General features: G+C 50.1%; 2 protein-coding genes across 2 annotated transcripts in view; one reads left to right on the top strand and one right to left on the bottom strand.

Moving 5' to 3' along the window:
* LOC147084078 (uncharacterized) overlaps positions 1 to 18,881 on the top strand; it is a 40,587-nt gene extending 21,706 nt beyond the window's left edge. Inside the window, exon 3 of the mRNA XM_085979872.1 lies at positions 17,750 to 18,881. Coding sequence (XP_085835998.1) covers positions 17,750 to 18,692 — 943 coding nt within the window. The 3' untranslated portion in view covers positions 18,693 to 18,881. The remainder of the gene's footprint in view (positions 1 to 17,749) is intronic.
* On the bottom strand, positions 322 to 3,687 carry LOC147084079 (uncharacterized). The gene is made up of 2 exons (XM_085979918.1): positions 3,679 to 3,687; positions 322 to 1,728 (listed from the first exon to the last, which is right to left on the bottom strand). Exons 1-2 carry the CDS (start codon positions 3,685 to 3,687, stop codon positions 394 to 396), a joined length of 1,344 nt encoding a protein of 447 aa, XP_085836044.1. The 3' UTR covers positions 322 to 393.
* Positions 18,882 to 19,301: the final 420 nt, after the last annotated feature.

Raw genomic sequence — 19,301 nt, 5'->3', positions numbered from 1 at the left:
TTTGTTTTCATTAAAGCAAAGGCGGTTGAGGGGTGATTTGATAGAGGTGTACAAGATTATGACGGGTTTGGATAGGCTAGACGGGGAAAGGCTGTTCCCACTAGTTGATGGTACAAGGACTAGGGGACACAGATTTAAGGTTATGGGCAAGAGATACAGGGGGGATGTGAGCAAAAACTTTTTTACGCAGCGAGTGGTGAGGACCTGGAACTTGGTGCCGACGGAAGTGGTGGAAGCGGAGACACTCAATGTTTTCAAGGGGAGGCTGGATAGGCACTTGAGGGAAATAAACTTGCAGGGCTACGGGGATAGAGTGGGGGATTGGGAGTGACTGGATTGCTCTACAGAGAGCTGGCACGGACTTGATGGGCCGAATGGCCTCCTTCTGTGCCGTTATGACTCTATGACTGTGACTGGAACCGTGTGAACGCGCTGGTGTCTCAGTAGGCTGGAGTACTGAGCGAATCCCTTCTCACACACGGAGCAGGTGAATGGCCTCTCCCCAGTGTGAACTCGCTGGTGCATCAGCAGGTTGGAGGACTGAGTGAATCCCTTCCCACATACAGAGCAGGTGAATGGCCTCTCTCCAGTGTGGACTTGCTTGTGTGTCAGTAGGTGGGATGGCCGAGTGAATCTCTTCCCACACACAGAGCAGGTGAACGGTCTCTCCCCAGTGTGAACTCGCTGGTGTCCCATCAGATCCCCAGAGCTTTTAAAGCTCTTCCCACAGTCAGGACATTTAAACGGCCTCTCATCAGTGTGAACTCGCTGGTGTCTCAACAGGTGGGGTGATCGAGTGAATTCCTTCCCACACATGGAGCAGGTGAATGGCCTCTCCCCAGTGTGAACTCGCTGGTGTGCCACCAGGCTTGATGACTGAGTGAATCCCTTCCCACACACGGAGCACGTGAATGGCCTCTCCCCAGTGTGAACTCGCTGGTGTCCATTCAAAATCCCAGCGCTTTTAAAGCTCATTCCACAGTCAGAACATTTAAATGGTCTCTCATCAGTGTGAACTCGCTGGTGTCCCAACAGGTGGGATGACTGAGTGAATCCCTTCCCACACACGGAGCAGGTAAATGGCCTCTCCCCAGTGTGAACTCGCTGGTGTCCCAACAGGTGGGATGACTGAGTGAATCCCTTCCCACACACGGAGCAGGTAAATGGCCTCTCCCCAGTGTGAACTCGCTGGTGTCCCAACAGGTGGGATGACTGAGTGAATCCCTTCCCACACACGGAGCAGGTGAATGGCCTTTCCCCGGTGTGAACTCGCTGGTGTCCGTTCAGAGTGCTGGAGCTTTTAAAGCTCATGCCACAGACAGAACATATAAATGGTCTCTGATCAGAGTGAACTCGCTGGTGTTGCTTCAGATCCCAAGAGGTTTTAAAGCTCTTCCCACAGGCAGAACAGTTAAATGGTCTCGTATCAGTGTGAACTCGCTGGTGTGCCTGTAGGTGGGATGGCCAAATGAATCCCTTCCCACACACGGAGCAGGTGAATGGTCTCTTTCCTGCTCTCTCCAGCTGGTGTCCCTTCAGCTCCTGGGACATTTGAAAGCTTTTCCCACAGTCGGAATGTTTCACCAGCCTCTCCCCAGTGTGAACTCGCTGGTGTGCCAGCAGATTCGAGGACTGAGTGAATCTCTTGCCACACACGGAGCAGGTGAACAGAATCTCTCCTGCTCTCTCCAGCTGGTGTCTCTTCAGCTCCTGGGACCTTTTAAATCTCTTCCCACAGTCAGAACATTTAATCGGTCTCTCATCACTGTGAACAAGCTGGTGTCTCAGGAGGGTGGAAGAATGAGTGAATCACATCAAAAATACAGAGCAGGTCAACAGTCTCTCATCGGTGTGGACAAGCTGGTGTCTCAGCAGCATGGATGGTGCAATTAATCCCTTCCACACACGGGGCCGGTGAACAGTTTCTCCCCAGTGTGTAGCCACTGTTGTCGCTTCAAGTACTTGTAGATTTTGAAGCTCTTCCCACACTCAGAACATTTAAAAGGTCTCTCATCAGTGTGAACTCACGGCTGTGCCAGCAGATTGGATGAGCGACTGAATCAGGTCCTGAGGAAACGTGTAACTCTGTCAGATCTTGAGGTGCTGTTTGGTTTGAGCTTCCTGTCTGTAAATGCTCCACTTCTAAAACCCTGTAAAAGGAGTGTAGAAAGGGTAAGGGGGGGAAGCAGGAATCTTTTTTGGCTTATTTTGCCTCAAAGAACAAACAGGGCAGAGCCGGTCCCACTGGTGTCCTGCCGTGCCCACAATAACCAGCGGGCCAGAAACAGCCCAATCCACCTCACTGACTTGGCCCTAAAGTCAAATCAAGTCTCATCAAAGTCTCATCAAATGACATCCTTTGTGACTGTGACAAAGGTAAACTATCCCTCCTCGTCCTTCCTGACTTGGCTGCAGCCTTTGACACGGTTGACCACTCCATCCTTCTCCCAACGCCTCTCCACCGTTGTCCAGCTGGGTGGGACTGCACTCGCCTGGTTCATTCTTATCTATCTAATTGTAGCCTAGGAATCACCTGCAACGGCTTCTCTTCCCGCTCCCGAATCGTTACCTCTGGTGTCCCCCAAGGATCTATCCTTGGGCCCCTCCTATTTCTCATCTAAATGCTGCCCCTTGGTGACATCATCTGAAAACACAGCATCAGTTTCCACATGTACGCTGACAACATCCAGCTCTACCTCACCACCACTTCTCTTGACCCTCCACAATCTCTAATCCGGTTCTGGGTGAGCAGAAATTTTCTCCAATTAAATATTGGGAAGACTAAAGCAATTGTTTTCAGTCCCTAGCCACTGACTCCATCCCTCTCCCTAACATCTCTCTGAGGCTGAACCACACTGTTAACAACCTTGGTGTCATATCTGACCCTGAAATGAGCTTCCGAACACATATCCGCAGCATAACAAAGACCACCTATTTCCACCTCGGTAACATGGCCCGTCTCCACCCCTGCCTCAGCTCATCCGCTGCTGAAACCCTCATCCGGCCCTTTGTTACCTCTAGACTCGACTATTCCAACGCACTCCTGGCTACCCCACGTAAACTTGAGGCGATCCAAAACTACCCGTGTCGTAACTCAACGCCAAGTCCCGTTCACCCATCACCCCTGTGCTCGCTGACCTACATTGGCTCCCGGTTAAGCAATGCTTCGATTTCAAAATTCTCATCCTTGTTTTCAAATCCCCCCATGGCCTTACCCCTCCCTATCTTAGTTATTCCCTTCAGCCTCACAACCACCCGCCCCCCGCGATAGAATCACAGAAAAATAATGACACGGAAGGAGGCCATTCGGCCCATTTTGTCTGTGCCAACCGATTAAGTGCTATCCACACTAATCCCACTTTTCAGCACTTGGTCCGTAGCCTTGTAGGTTACGGCACTTCAAGTGCACATCCAAGTACTTTTTAAATGTGATGAGAGTTTCTGCCTCTACCACCCTGTCAGGCAGTGAGTTCCAGACCCCCACCACCCTCTGGGTGAAAACATTTCTCCTCAACTCCCCTCTAAACTTCCGACCAATCACTTTAAATCTACGCCCCCTGGTTGTGGACCCCTCTGCCAAGGGAAATAGGTCCTTCCTATCTCGGCCCCTCAGAATTTTATACACCTCAATCAGGTCTCCCCTCAGCCTCCTCGGTTCCAAAGAAAACAAACCCCCACCCGACACATCTGCGCTCCTCCAATTCTGCCCTCTTGAGCATTCCTGATTATAATCGCTGCACCATCAGTGGCCGTGTCTTCTGTTGCCTCGGCCCTAAGCTCTGGAATTCCCTCCCTGAACCTCTCCGCCTCCCTTTCGTAGAAGATAGGAGCAGGAGTCGGCCATTCGGCCCCTCGAGCCTGCTCCGCCATTCAATGAGATCATGGCTGATCATCCAAACTCAATACCCTGTCCCTGCCTTCTCCCCATATCCCTTGATCCCTTTAGCCTTAAGAAATATATCGAACTCCTACTTGAATATATTTAATGAATTGGCCTCTACTGCCTTCTGTGGTAGAGAATTCCACAGGTTCACCACTCTCTGGGTGAAGAAATTCCTCCTCATTTCTGTCCTAAATGGCTTACCCCTTATCCTTAGACTGTGACCCCAGCTGTTCACACTATATCTTAATGATCTGGATGAGGGAATTGGATGTAATATCTCCAAATTTGCAGACGACACAAAGCTGGGAGGGAGGGTATGCTGTGAGGAGGATGTCGTGAAACTCCAGTACGATTTGGACAGGTTGGGTGATTGGGCAGAAACATGGCAAATGCACTATAATGTGGATAAATGTGAGGTTATCCACTTTGGTGGCAAAAACAGGAAGGCATATTATTATTTGAATGGCAATAGATTGAGAGAAGGGGAAGTGCAAAGAGACCTGGGTGTTATTGTGCACCAGTCGCTGAAGGTAAGCATGCAGGTGCAGCAGGCGGTTAAGAAGGCAAATGGTATGTTGGCCTTTGTAGCAAGAGGGTTCGAGTACAGGAACAAGGATGTCTTGCTACAGTTGTACAGGGCCTTGGTGAGACCGCACCTTGAGTAGTGTGTGCAGTTTTGGTCACCTTACCTGAGGAAGGACGTTCTTGCCATGGAGGGAGTGCAGCGAAGATTCACCAGGCTGATACCTGGCATGGCAGGAATGACGTATGAGGAGAGATTGTGTCGATTGGGCTTATACTCACTGGAGTTTAGAAGATTGAGAGGGGATCTCATCGAAACCTATAAAATTCTGTCAGGTCTCGACAGACTAGATGCAGGAAGGATGTTTCTGATGGCCGGGGAGTCCAGAACCAGGGGTCATAATCTAAGGATAAGGGGTAGGCCATTTAGGACTGAAATGAGGAGGAATTTCTTCACCCAGAGAGTGGTGAACCCGTGGAATTCCCTGCAACAGAGGGCAGTGGAGGCCAGTTCATTAAATATATTCAAGAAAGAGTTGGATATATTTCTTGAGGCTAAAGGGATCAAGCGGTATGGGGAGAAAGCAGGGACAGGGTACTGAATTTGGATGATCAGCCATGATCTCATTGAATGTTGGAGCAAGCTCAAAGGGCCGAATGGCCTACTCCTGCTCCTATCTTCTATGTTTCTATGACCCCTGGTTCTGGACTCCCCCGCCATCGGGAACATCCTTCCTGCATCTAGTCTGTCTAGTCCTGTTAGAATTTTATAAGTTTCAGTGAGATCCTCTCTCATTCTTCTGAATTCAAGAGAATACAGGCCTAGTTTACTCAATCTCTTCTCATACGACGGTCCCGCCATCCCAGGAATCAATCTCTTGAACCTTCATTGCACTCCCTCTAAGGCAAGTATATCCTTCCTTAGGTAAGGAGACCAAAATTGTACACAGTACTCCACGTGTGGTCTCACCAAGGCCCTATATAATTGGAGTAAGACTTCTTTACTCCTCTACTTATATATTTCTTAAGGCTAAAGGGATATGGGGAGGAGGCAGGGACAGGGTACTGAATTTGGATGATCAGCCGTGATCTCATTGAATGGGGGAACAGGCTCGAGGGGCCGAATGGCCTACTCCTGCTCCTATCTTCTATGTTTCTATGTATTCAATCTTTCCTTGTAGCTGAAATTCTCTAGTCCTGGCAACATCCTCGAAAATCTCCCGTCTCGAGCAGTCACATCTTTCCTGCAGTGGGGACGACCAGAACTGCACGCGGTGGCCTAACTGGTGTTTTGTACAGTTCAAGCAGAACCTCTTACATGATAGAGAAAGAGGCACTGCCCCTTTAAATACCTGGGGGCACCCATTCCCCTTTAAATGGCCAAGCAATTCTTTTTGTTGAAAAGGGGCCGCAGTCCCCTTTGACTCACCCCCCCCCCCGCCACCCTCTCACCCACCACAAATACTCACGAGAGGGGGAGAGGAGGAAGAATGCTGGTCTTTGTCCATTTAAAAGTGGCTGCCCACCAAAATGTTCACAGCACCAGGGCTCTTTGTTCTGGATAAAAATCGAAAAGAGAAAAGGTTCACTTATTTTTAAATGAATGCAGTTGATGAACAGCCTTGCAATAAAGGTAATGCAAAGGAATAAACACTCACAAGCTGGGTTTTTTTCCACCCCCTCCTCCCCTTCCCTTTAACAGCTCCTGCAGACAATGAAAGCAGGAAAGCGGCCTGCAGCCCACCGAGGTCCCGCCCCCCTCCCTCCCGCGCCGCCATTGGTTGGAGGACCGTCAGCCCGCCCGGTCCTCCCAGAGTTTTCCGCGCTCCTGATTGGCGGGCGCCTCGTGTCAATCACCCCCCTCCGATTACGCGCTGACGCCAGCACGCAACGTCCAGGTGTCGGTTGGATCGGCGCACGCCACCGCAAGGTAAAAAAAAGACACCCCACACATGAGGAAAAACAAGAATAATAATAATCGCACTTTAGAGGGGAGGAGGTTGGGGGAATTAATGAGTGTTTTCAATTTGTTTCGCAAAAAAAAATATTTGAAAAGCTTCCCAACGGTGCGAGGCGGGCTGCGCATGCGCTCCAGCCAGCCTTTCACTCCCCCACGTGGGCCCGGGGGCCGGACACGCCCACTTGCCTTCCCCTGCACCAATCACAGCGCGGGCAGGCGCTTCTATCACTCGTCACCTGTCAATCACCCTCCCTGCCCCCTCGTGGTGTCGATTGACAGCGGTGTCAGCCAATGAGATGCAGGAAGGGGCGGGACCAGGGCCAGGACTGACAGCAAGCCTGAACTAACTCAATTAAATTCCTGCATGCAGCCAAAAAAAACTTTTATTTAGTCAGCCAAAAAACAGCAAAGCAAATAAGGTTTGGTGAGTCAGCAAAGTCTATTTTAGAAACACAGAAACATAGAGGATAGGAGCAGGAGTCGGCCATTCGGCCCCTCGAGCCTGCTCCGCCATTCAATGCGATCATGGCTGATCATCCAAATTCAGTACCCTGTCCCTGCCTTCTCCCCATATCCCTTCATCCCTTTAGCCTTAAGAAATATATCCAATTCCTTCTTGAATATATTTAATGAATTGGCCTCCACCGCCCTCTGTGGTAGAGAATTCCACAGGTTCACCACTCTCTGGGTGAAGAAATTCCTCCTCATCTCTGTCCTAAATGGCTTACCCCTTATCCTTAGACTGTGACCCCTGGTTCTGGACTCCCCGACCATCGGGAACATCCTTCCTGCATCTAGTGTGTCTAGTCCTGTTAGAATTTTATAAGTTTCAATGAGATCCCCTCTCATTCTTCTAAACTCCAGTGAGTACAAGCCCAATCGACCCAATTTCTCCTCATACGTCATTCCTGCCATCCCAGGTATCAGCCTGGTGAATCTTCGCTGCACTCCCTCCATGGCAAGAACATCCTTCCTCAGATAAGGTGATCAAAACTGCACACAATACTCAAGATATGGTCTCACCAAGGCCCTGTACAACTGCAGCAAGACATCCTTGTTCCTGTATTCAAGCCCTCTCACTACGAAGGCCAACATACCATTTGCCTTCTTAACTGCCTGCTGTACCTGCGTGCTTACCTTCAGCGACTGGTGCACAAGGACACCCAGGTCTCGTTGCACTTCCCCTTCTCCCAATCTATTGCCATTCAGATAATAATCTGCCTTCCTGTTTTTGACACCAAAGTGGATAACCTCGCATTTATCCACGTTATATTGCATCTGCCATGCTTCTGCCCAATCACCCAACCTGTCCAAATCATACTGGAGTTTCTTGGCATCCTCCTCACAGCACACACGCCCACCCAGCTTTGTGTCGTCTGCAAACTTGGAGATATTACATCTAGTTCCCTCGTCCAGATCATTAATATATATTGTGAATAGCTGGGGTCCCAGGACCGATCCCTGCGGTACCCCACTAGTCACTGCCTGCCATTCGGAAGAAGACCCGTTTATTCCAACTCTTGGCTTTCTGTCTGCCAACCAGTTCTCTATCCAAGTCAATACCTTGCCCCCAATCCCATGTGCCTTAACTTTACACGCTGTCGAACGCCTTTTGGAAATCCATGTACACCACGTTAACCGCAGTGCCCTCATCAACCCTCTCTGTTACCTCATCAAAAACCTCAATCAGAATCAGAGCAGCCGGGCCCGGCGGACGTGCGGCCAGAGCCCCGGCACCAGGAAACCCAGGGTGCAGCGCCTCCCCCATCCGAGCCGCCGCTTGCCAGTTTCTTCAGCTGGCTCCACCGAGTCCGACTCGGGACAAAGGACAGGAGCCAGGCTCCCAGAATGGCCCGCGGCCCCGGGGAGCATGCGCACTCTCAGCCGGGAAATCAGCGCGTTGGATAGAGCTGTTTCTGGGGCGCGGGGAATTGTGGGTGCTGCGGCCGCCATTAGTCAGCGGCTGTCGGGAAGAGTTTTATTGCAGGTGACGGAAGTCGGTCCCTGGCCGCCTGTGTAGGTCTTTTTGTTGCAGCAGTTTCAGCTGGAGTGGAGATGGAGGAGAAGCTGCTGGGTTTTCGATGGAATCTGGAACAGTACCCATGGATTGGAGGGTAGCTAATGTTACCCCATTATTCAAAAAAGGTGGTAGAGAGAAAATGGGGAATTACAGACCGGTAAGCCTGACATCGGTAGTGGGGAAAATGCTAGAGTCCATTATAAAAGATGTAATAGCAGAGCACTTGGAAAACAGTGACAGGATCAGACAAAGTCAACATGGATTTACAAAAGGTAAATCGTGCTTGACTAATCTACTGTAATTTTTTGAGGATGTAACTAGTAAAATAGATAAGGGCGAACCAGTGGATGTGGTGTATTTGGACTTTCAGAAGGCTTTCAATAAGGTCCCACATAAGAGATTAGCGTGTAAAGTTAAGGCACATGGGATTGGGGGGCAAGGTATTGACTTGGATAGAGAACTGGTTGGCAGATAGAAAGCAAAGAGTTGGAATAAACGAGTCTTTTTCCGAGTGGCAGGCAGTGACTAGTGGGGTACCGCAGGGATCGGTCCTTGGACCCCAGCTATTCACACTATATGGTGTGGAGGTGCCGGAGTTGGACTGGGGTGGACAAATGTAAGAAGTCGCACAACACCAGGTTATAGTCCAACAGCTTTATTTGAAGTCACAAGCTTTCGGAGCGCTGCTCCTTCGTCAGGTGAAGTGGAGAGATGCATAAAGACACAGCTTATATAGTCAGAGAATAATGTCAGATGTTTACAGGTAATCTTTCTAACTTTCTAATCGTATAGACCTCCTCAGAAGACAAACACGGGACACAACCAACAGAGTACCCTTCGTCGTCCAGTACTTCCCCGGAGCAGAGAAACTACGCCATGTTCTTTGCAGCCTTCAACATGTCATCGATGACGACGAACACCTCGCTAAGGCCATCCGAACACCTCGCTAAGGCCATCCCCACGCCTCCACTACTCGCCATCAAACAGCCGCCTAACCTCAAACAGACTATCGTTCGCAGCAAATTACCCAGCTTTCAGGAGAACAGCGACCACGACACCACACAACCCTGCCACAGCAACCTCTGCAAGACATGCCAGATCATCAACAGATACCATCATCACACATGAGGACACCACCCACCAGGTGCATGGTACATACTCATGTGACTCGGCCAACATTGTCTACCTCATACGTTGCAGGAAAGGATGCCCCGGAGCATGGTATATCGGCGAGGCCATGCAGACACTGCGACAACGGATGAACGGACACCGTGCAACAATCGCCAGGCAGGAGTGTTCCCTCCCAGTCGGGGAACACTTCAGCAGTCAAGGACATTCAGCCTCCGATCTTCGGGTAAGCATTCTCCAAGGCAGCCTTCGAGATACACGACAACGCAAAATCATCGAGCAGAAACTGATAGCCAAGTTCCGCACCCATGCGGACGGCCTGAACCGGGATCTTGGGTTCATGTCACGCTACATGTAACCCCACCTGACGTAGGGTCATCCAGACTCGAGTCGTTGTTGGCTTGTTCTCTCCACACAGATGCGGCCGGACCTGCTGTGATTTCCAGCAAAAAAAATGTTTTTGTCTTTTTTTGTTTTTCACAGACCCCAGCATCTGCAACATTTGACCCCTTGTGACCCCACCTCATTGTTCTTTGATGTAATGTTTTCCTGACTGACCTGTTTGGACACCATTCACACCTTTGATTGCTGTGATTATCTCTCTGCCGAGGTGTGATAAATGGCAGTTAGAAAGATTACCTGTAAACATCTGACATTATTCTCTGACTATATAAGCTGTGTCTTTATGCATCTCTCCACTTCACCTGATGAAGGAGCAGCGCTCCGAAAGCTTGTGATTTCAAATAAAGCTGTTGGACTATAACCTGGTGTTGTGCGACTTCTTACATTTATTCACAATATATATTAATGATCTAGACAAGGGAACTAGATGTAATATCTCCAAATTTGCAGATGACACAAAGCTGGGTGGGCGCGTGTGCTGTGAGGAGGATGCCGAGAAGCTCTAGGATGATTTGGACAGGTTGGGTGATTGGGCAGAAGCATGGCAGATGCAATATAATGTGGATAAATGTGAGGTTATTCACTTTGGTGTCAAAAACAGGAAGGCAGATTATTATCTGAATGGCAATAGATTGGGAGAAGGGGAAGTGCAACGAGACCTGGGTGTCCTTGTGCACCAGTTGCTGAAGGTAAGCATGCAGGTGCAGCAGGCGGTTAAGAAGGCAAATGGTATGTTGGCCTTCGTAGTGAGAGGGTTTGAGTACAGGAACAAGGATGTCTTGCTGCAGTTATACAGGTTCTTGGTGAGACCACACCTTGAGTATTGCGTGCAGTTTTGGTCGCCTTATCTGAGGAAGGATGTTCTTGCCATGGAAGGCGTCCAGCGAAGATTCACCAGGCTGATACCTGGGATGGCAGAAATGACGTATGAGGAGAGATTGGGTCGATTTGACTTGTTCTCGCTGGAGTTTAGAAGAATGAGAGGGGATCTCATTGACACTTATAACATTCTGGCAGGGCTGCACACATTAGATGCAGGAAGGATGGTCCCGATGGTCGGGGAATCCAGAACCAGGGGTCACAGTCTTAGGATAAGGGGTAGGCCTTTTAGGACAGAAATGAGGAGGAATTTCTTCACCCAGAGAGTGGTGAACCTGTGGAATTCTCTACCACAGAAGGCAGTAGAGGCCAATTCATTAAATATATTCAAGAAGAAGTTGGATATATTTCTTAAGGCTAAAGGGATCAAGGGATATGGGCAGAAAGCACGGACCGAGTACTGAACTTGGATGATCAGCCATGATTGCATTGAATGGCGGAGCAGGCTCAAGGGGCCGAATGGCCTACTCCTGCTCCTATCTTCTATGTTTCTATCTCTTATGTGGGACCTTATCGAAAGCCTTCTGAAAGTCCAAATGCACCACATGCACTGGTTCTCCCTTATTTATTTTACCAGTTACATCCTAAAAAAATTCCAGTAGATTAGTCAAGCACGATTTACCTTTTGTAAATCCATGTTGACTTTGTCCGATCCTGTCACTGTTTTCCAAGTGCTCTGCTATTACGTCTTTTATAATGGACTCTAGCATTTTCCCCACTACCGATGTCAGGCTTACCGGCCTGTAATTCCCCATTTTCTCTCTACCACCTTTTTTGAACAGTGGGGTAACATTAGCTGCCCGCCAATCCATGGGTACTGTTCCAGAGTCTATCGAATTTTGGAAGATGACCAGCAATGCATCTACTATTTCTAGGGCCACTTCCTTAAGTACCCTAGGATGTAGATTACCTTCTATGTTTCTATGCATTCAATCTTTCCTTGTAGCTGAAATTCTCTAGTCCTGGCAACATCCTTGTAAATCTCCCGTCTCGAGCAGTCACATCTTTCCTGCAATGGGGCGAGCAGAACCGCACGCAGCACTCTAGCCGGTGGCCTAACTGGTGTTTTGTACAGTTCAAGCAGAACCTCCCTGCTCTTACATGATACAGAAAGAGAGAGGCACTACCCCTTTAAATACCTGGGGGGGGCACCCATTCCCCTTTAAATGGCCAAGCAATTGTTTATGTTGAAAAGGGGCCGTAGTCCCCTTTGACTCACCCCCTCACCCACCACAAATAATCACAAGAGAGAGAGAGGAGGAAGAATGCTGGTCTTTGTCCCTTTAAAAGTGGCTGCCCACCAAAATGTTCACAGCACCAGGGCTCTTTGTTCTGGATAAAAATCGAAAAGAGAAAAGGTTCACTTATTTTTAAATCAATGCAGTTAATGAACAGCCTTGCAATAAAGGTAATGCAAAGGAATAAACACTCACAAGCTGGGTTTTTTCCACCCCCCTTCTCTTTAACAGCTCCTGCAGACAATGAAAGCAGGAAAGCGGCCTGCAGCCCACCGAGATCCCGCCTCCCTCCCTCGCCGCCATTGGTTGGAGGACCGTCAGCTCGCCCGGTCCTCCCAGCGTTTTCCGCGCTCCTGATTGGCGGGTGCCTAGCGTCAATCAACCCCCCCCTCCGCTTACGCGCTGACGCCAGCACGCAACGCCCAGGGGTCGGTTGGATCGGCGCACGCCACCGCAAGATAAAAAAAGACACTCCACACAAATGAGGAAAAACAAAAATAATAATCGCACTTTAGAGGGGAGGAGGTTGGGGTAATTAATGAGTGTTTTCAATTTGTTTCGCAAAAAAAATTTTTTGAAAAGCTTCCCAACGGTGCGAGGCGGGCTGCGCATGCGCGCCAGCCAGCCTTTGTCTCCCCCACGTGGGCCCGGGGCCCGGACACGCCCACTTGCCTTCCCCTGCACCAATCACAGCGCGGGCAGGCGCAACACCAGGCTGCCAGTGCGCCTGCGCGGCGCCTACACGGAAGGCCGGGCCCGGGGAAGAGGCCGAATCAACGGCCGGGGTAAAGTCAAGTGTTGGGGAACCGATTTAAATCGAGGTGAGGGGGGAGCGGAGAGCGAGATTATAAAGTAAAAGACGAGAAAAACCAAACCTGAGAGTCGGGCGGGACCTCCGCGTACACCGAATGGAGCGGATTGAACCGCGCGGGGTGGCGGATTGAGCCGGAGCAATGTGATTCTGACTGACGGGAGCTCCGACCAATAGAAAGAGGGCTGAGCTGGGAGGACTGAACTGGGCGGCCTGGTCCTCCAGTCGGCGGCGCGGCAAGGGGGCGGGGCCTCCTCCAGCTCAGGTGTGCTGGGGCCGATTGTGACGCGCTGTCCCCAGGTGAGAGCAGCTCAGTCAGCACAGAGCTGGGGCTGGAATCTGGGAGAGGGGCCGCAGGCAGCGGGCCTGGCAAAGGGGCACAAGCTTCCCAATACAAGCTGCTTTCAAATGCACAATTGTTTCCTACACACAGCCTGGGTCACTCTGCAAAAAAAAACTTTAACAATTCATCATAACTCCCCTGCTTTAGGAGAGGCGTAGAGTGCAAAAGCAAGGAAGTTATGATGAAACTGTGTAAAAGACTGGAGTCAGCTGTGGCTCAGCGGATAGCAGAGTCAGAAGGTTGTGGGTTCAAATCCCGCTCCAGGGACTTGAGCACATAAAGCGAGGCTGACACTCCAGTGCAGTGCCGAGGGAGTGCCGCACTGTCGGAGGGTCAGTACTGAGCGAGTGCTGCACTGTCAGAGGGACAGTACTGAAGGAGCGCCGCACTGTCGGAGGGGCAGTACTGAGGGAGCGCCGCACTGTCGGAGGGGCAGTACTGAGGGAGCGCCGCACTGTTAGAGGGGCAGTACTGAGGGAGCACCGCACTGTCGGAGGGGCAGTGCTGAGGGAGTGCCGCACTGTCGGAGGGACAGTACTGAGGGAGCGCCACACTGTCGGAGGGGCAGTACTGCGGGAGCGCCACACTTTCGGTGGAAGCAATGCTGTGGGAGTGCTGCATTGTCGGAGGGGCAGTAATGAAGGAGCGCTGCAGTGTTGGAGGTGCCGTCCTACGGATGAGACATTAAACTGAGGCCGCCGTCTGCCACCTCAGGTGGATGTAAAAGATCCCGTGGTGCTATTTCTAAGAAGTTATCCTCGGTGTTTTGAGCCCAATATTTATTCCTCAATCAACATGACGAAAAAACAGATTATCTGGTCATTATCATTTTGCTGTTTGTGGGAGCTTGCTGTGCATAAATTGGCTGGCGTGTTTCCCACATTACAGCAGTTACTACACTTGAAAAGTACTTCATTGGCTGTAAAGCGCTTTGGGACGTCCGGTGGTCGTGAAAGGCAGTTAAGAAGGGAAATGGTATGCTGGACTTCATTACAAGAAGATTTGAATACAGGAGTAAAAAAGTCTTACTCCAATTATATCTTCTTCTTTCTACTTAGGCAGTCCCTCGGAACCGAGGATGACTTGCTTCCACATTAAAAATGAGTTCTCAGGTGTAAGGGTAAACCGGGAGAGCTTCTTCTCCCCGAGACGGACCCTCTGATATAAAGGGTCGACTGGATCCATGTTTATCTGTAATTTAAACAGAGATCTGGTCGTTTTCCGAGCTCTTTCCCCTGGAGGAGAGGGTAGAATGGGGGTCTTTAGTGTTAAATGGTTTCACCTGGGTCCATTGCTTCCATCGCATACCCATCGGTTCCTGTAGACAAACACACGTATCACTTGTCATTAATACAGTACATGGCCCCATCCAACGGGCCCCATTCCCTTTCTTCCGATAACTTGCATCATTACTTGACCTATTCTGGGCAACTCGTCTGGTTTAAGTCCAGCATTCTGCCTTTCTAGATCTTTAATCTGTTGTTGGTTCCTTACTTCTTTATTTAGTGCTTGTACCTCCTGATTTAGTTGTACTAAGTATCGCCTTAATCTATCTTGCACTGGTCCTGGTTCTCCCACCCCTCCAGCCAAATCCTCTGGTAGTCTCATAGCTCGTCCTGTCATTAATTCATCGGGGGTCAGTCCGGTCGTTCGTCCTGGGGTGGCTCGCAGCCTCATTAGTATGCTGGGTAATAATTCCGACCATCCCTTCCCTGTTTCTTGGATGGCTTTTGTCAGCGCATTTTTCAGTGTCCTATTCATTCTTTCTACCATCCCCGAGCTCTGGGGGTGATATGGTATGTGATATTTTTGTGTCACATGTGGCAGCTTACAGATTTCTTTCATTATTTTACCGGTGAAATGAGTGCCGTTGTCTGAGTCAATTTGCAGAGGCACTCCACTCTCGCTATCTACTTTGTCCAGACCCCTCTTGATTTTGAACACCTCTATCGGGCCTGTGGACAATGTGACCCGTCCATCGGAGCTGATTGAGCATGGTCAGAACTTCGATGCTGGGGATGTTGGCCTGAACACTGACGTTGGTGCGCCTATCCTGCCAATGGATTTGCAGGATCTTGTGGAGGCAGCGTTGGTGCTACCTCTCCAGTGCTTTGAAGTGCCTGCTGTACATGGTCCATGGCTCTGAGGCATACAGCAGGGCAGGTATCACTGCTGCCCTGTAGACCATGAGCTTAGTGCCGGGTTTGAGGTCCTGGTCTTCAAACACTCTCTTCCTCAGGCGACCGAAGGCTGCACTGGCACACTGAAGGCGGTGTTGGACTTCGTCGTCGATGTCTGCCCTTGTTGACCGTAGGCTCCCGAGGTATGGAAAGTGGTCCACGTTGTCCAAGGCCGGGGGCAGCACTGTGTGGCGGGGGCAGGTTGGTAGAGGACCTTTGTCTTATGGATGTTTAGTGTAAGGCCTATGCTCTCGTATGCTTCGGTGAAGGTGTTGACGATGGTTTGGAGTTCGACCTCCGAGTGAGCGCAGACGCAAGCATCGTCTGCATACTGTAATTCGACGACAGAGGATGGGACAACCTTGGATCTGGACTGGAGGCGACGGAGGTTGAACAGTTTCCCGTTTGTTCTGTAAAATAGCTCCACTCCAGTGGGGAGCTTACTGAGGGTGAGATGGAGCATTGCAGCAAGGAATATTAATAAGAGCGTTGGTGCGATGACACAGCCTCGCACAGCCAGCCATACCCTCTCTTTGCCCCTCGTATTTTCTTTTTCACTTCTCCTCTGAACTTTCTATATTTAGCCTGATTCTCAGATGTATTCTCGACCTGACATCTGTCATACACGCTCTTTTTCTGCTTCATCTTACTCTCTATCTTTTTCGTCATCCAGGGAGCTCTGACTTTAGTTGCCCTACATTTCCCCTTAGTGGGAATGTACCTCGACTGTACCTGAATTATTTCCTCTTTAAAGGCAGCCCATTGTTCCTCTACAGTTTTTCCTGCCAATCTTTGATTCCAATTTACGCGGGCCAGATCCATTCTCATCCCACTGAAATTGGCCTTGCCCCACAGTGCAGTGGATGCGCTCTAGACGGCACTCTTTCCTCCCCCCCCCCCCCCGAGGTGTCGTCACCCTCACCGGGATTCAGCACTGAAAACCAGTTTGAGAGCGCTGCACTCCCGGGGGATTCCTGCACTGCCTCGCCTCCTCAAACCCTGCTGGGCGGCCACTCGGTTAAATTGCATAGAAACATAGTAGATAGGAGCAGGAGTCGGCCATTCGGCCCCTCGAGCCTGCTCCGCCATTCAATGAGATCATGGCTGATCATCCAAATTCAGTACCCTGTCCCTGCCTTCTCCCCATATCCCTTGATCCCTTTAGCCTTAAGAAATATATATAACTGCTTCTTGAATATATTTAATGAATTGGCCTCAACTGCCTTCTGTGGTAGAGAATTCCACAGTTTCACCACTCTCTGGGTGAAGAAATTCCTCCTCATCTCTGTCCTAAATGGCTTACCCCTTATCCTTAGACTGTGACCCCCTGGTTCTGGACTCCCCGGCCATCGGGATCATTCTTCCCGCATCTAGTCTGTCTAGTCCTGTTAGAATTTTATAAGTTTCAATAAGATCCCATCTCATTCTTCTAAACTCCAGTGAGTACAAGCCCAATCGACCCAATCTCTCCTCATACGTCATTCCTGCCATCCCAATTCCCACGAACTCTCTGTGGCTGCGGGGTGACCACCTCCTGGAACGTGCGCTCCAGGAAACTCTCAGCCTCCCGTCTGCCCGGCAGTGACTCCAGCCGCTCCCCAAGCTCAGAGACCCTGAGCTCGAGTTCCAGCCACGGGAGGCGCTTCCTGCACACGCGGTTCACCAGGACACGTGAAGCATCCTGGAGTTCCCGCATGGCACAGGAATTGCAGCCATCGGTCCCATCGTTTGGTTTAAAATCTGTCTACTTAAGCTATAGATATATCTGATGTGAGGTTAGTGTCCCCTTACCCCTGTTTATTATTCAATCAGTGATTGCCCCTTTGCCAGGCCCGCTGCCTGTGGCCCCTCTCCCAGATTCCAGCCCCAGCTCTGTGCTGCCTGCGGCCCCTCTCCCAGATTCCAGCTCCAGCTCTGTGCTGCCTGCGGCCCCTCTCCCAGATTCCAGCTCCAGCTCTGTGCTGACGGAGCTGCTCTCACCTGGGGACAGCAACTGGAGCCTGAAAATCAGCTTCACTGCCCCTGGGCTGGGAAAGAGCGACATGAAACAACATTCTCCCTCTTACTACTTTCTACACTCCTTTTACAGGGTTTTAGAAATGGAGCATTTACAGACAGGAAGCTCAAACCAAACACCACGTGAAGATCTGACAGAGTCACTCGATTCATCAGGACCTGAATATCATCGGCCTTTGCACATGGAAGGAGAGAGCAGCGATCGCAGCACAGACAAACCGCACACGTGTTCCGTGTGTGGACTCGCCTTCAGCCGATTGCCTGACCTGGCGAGACACGTGCACCGTCACACCGGGGAGAAACCGGGTAAAGGTGGGGACAGCGGGAAGAGATTCAGTTCCCCATCTGCGTCAGATGTTCATCGGAGCAGTCACACCGGGGACAATCCATTCACCTGCTCCGTGTGTGGGAAGGGATTTGTTCATCCATCCCACCTGCTGAGACACCAGCAAGCTCACTCTGATGAGAGAGCGTTTAAATGTTCTGACTGCGGGAAGAGTTTTAAAAGCTCCGGGGTTCTGAAGGAACACCAGCGAGTTCACACTGGGGAGAGGCCATTTCCCTGCTCTGTGTGTGGGAAGGGATTCTCTGTTTCATCCAAATTGCTGAGACACCAGCTTGTTCACACTGATGAGAGAGCCTTTAAATGTTCTGTGTGTCAAAAGAGTTTTAAATACGCCGGGGACCTGAAGCGACACCATCTTGTTCACACTGATGAGAGACCATTTACATGTTCTGACTGTGGGAAGAGCTTTAAAAGCTCTGGGGCTCTGACCAGACACCAGCAAGTTCACACTGGGGAGAGGCAGTTCACCTGCTCTGTGTGTGGAAAGGGATTCTTGCAGTCCACCAACCTGCTGGCACACCAGCTTGTTCACACTGGGGAGAGAGCGTTTACATGTTCTGACTGTGGGAAGAGCTTTAAAAGCTCTGGGGCTCTGACCACACACCAGCAAGTTCACACTGGGGAGAAGCAGTTCACCTGCTCTGTGTGTGGGAAGGGATTCTTGCAGTCCACCAACCTGCTGAGACACCAGCTTGTTCACACTGATGAGAGAGCGTTTACATGTTCTGACTGTGGGAAGAGCTTTAAATGCTCCGGGGCTCTGACCAGACACCAGCTTGTTCACACTGATGAGAAATCATTTAAATGTTCTGACTGTGGGAAGAGCTTTAAAAGATCCGGGGACCTGAAGCAACACCAGCGAGTTCACACTGATGAGAGAGCGTTTACATGTTCTGACTGTGGGAAGAGCTTTAAAAGCTCCAATGACCTGCTGAGACACCAGCGAGTTCACACTGTTCTGTAGCGCAGGGTCCTGTAGACAGCTGGGGTGACAGGAACGTGGAATGGATGAATTTTATAAATTCTTGTACTGCCGTTTAATCTTTCAATCTGTGGTGCTGATGATTCCCTTGATTTGACTGTTAATGTTATTTTTGTTTTTCTCCTTATCACAGGCAATTGCCTATTAAAAGTCAACCATCACAACCAATAAAACCTGTAACATAACAAAAAAAAGTTTAAAGGAAACTTAAATGAAATTAAAATTCTATTTTCGGTGGTGATGATGCACGCCAGTCCCTCCGGTACCCACCAGTTACGGAAGGCCTCGAGCGCGCCGGTGGACTGTTCATGTTATTACATTGAATGTACAGCACAGAAACAGGCCATTCGGCCCAACTGGTCCATGCCGGGGTTTATGCTCCACACGAGCCTCCTCCGACATATCCTCCTATGTTTATCTGGCTTCGTCTTAAATACATCTATTCCATTCACCTCAACTACTCCCTGTGGTAGCGAGTTCCACATTCTCATCACTCACTGGGTAAAGAAGTTTCTCCTGAATTCCCTCCTGGATTTATTAATGACTATTATATTGATGGCCCCATAACTATGATGAGATTCTGTTAATCTG

Source organism: Somniosus microcephalus, unplaced genomic scaffold (assembly GCF_052327205.1).
Source record: "Somniosus microcephalus isolate GS21.2 unplaced genomic scaffold, FLI_Smic_1.0 scaffold2, whole genome shotgun sequence".
In the NCBI taxonomy this organism is placed as follows: domain Eukaryota; kingdom Metazoa; phylum Chordata; class Chondrichthyes; order Squaliformes; family Somniosidae; genus Somniosus; species Somniosus microcephalus.
This window is presented reverse-complemented; position numbering and strand designations above follow the sequence as displayed.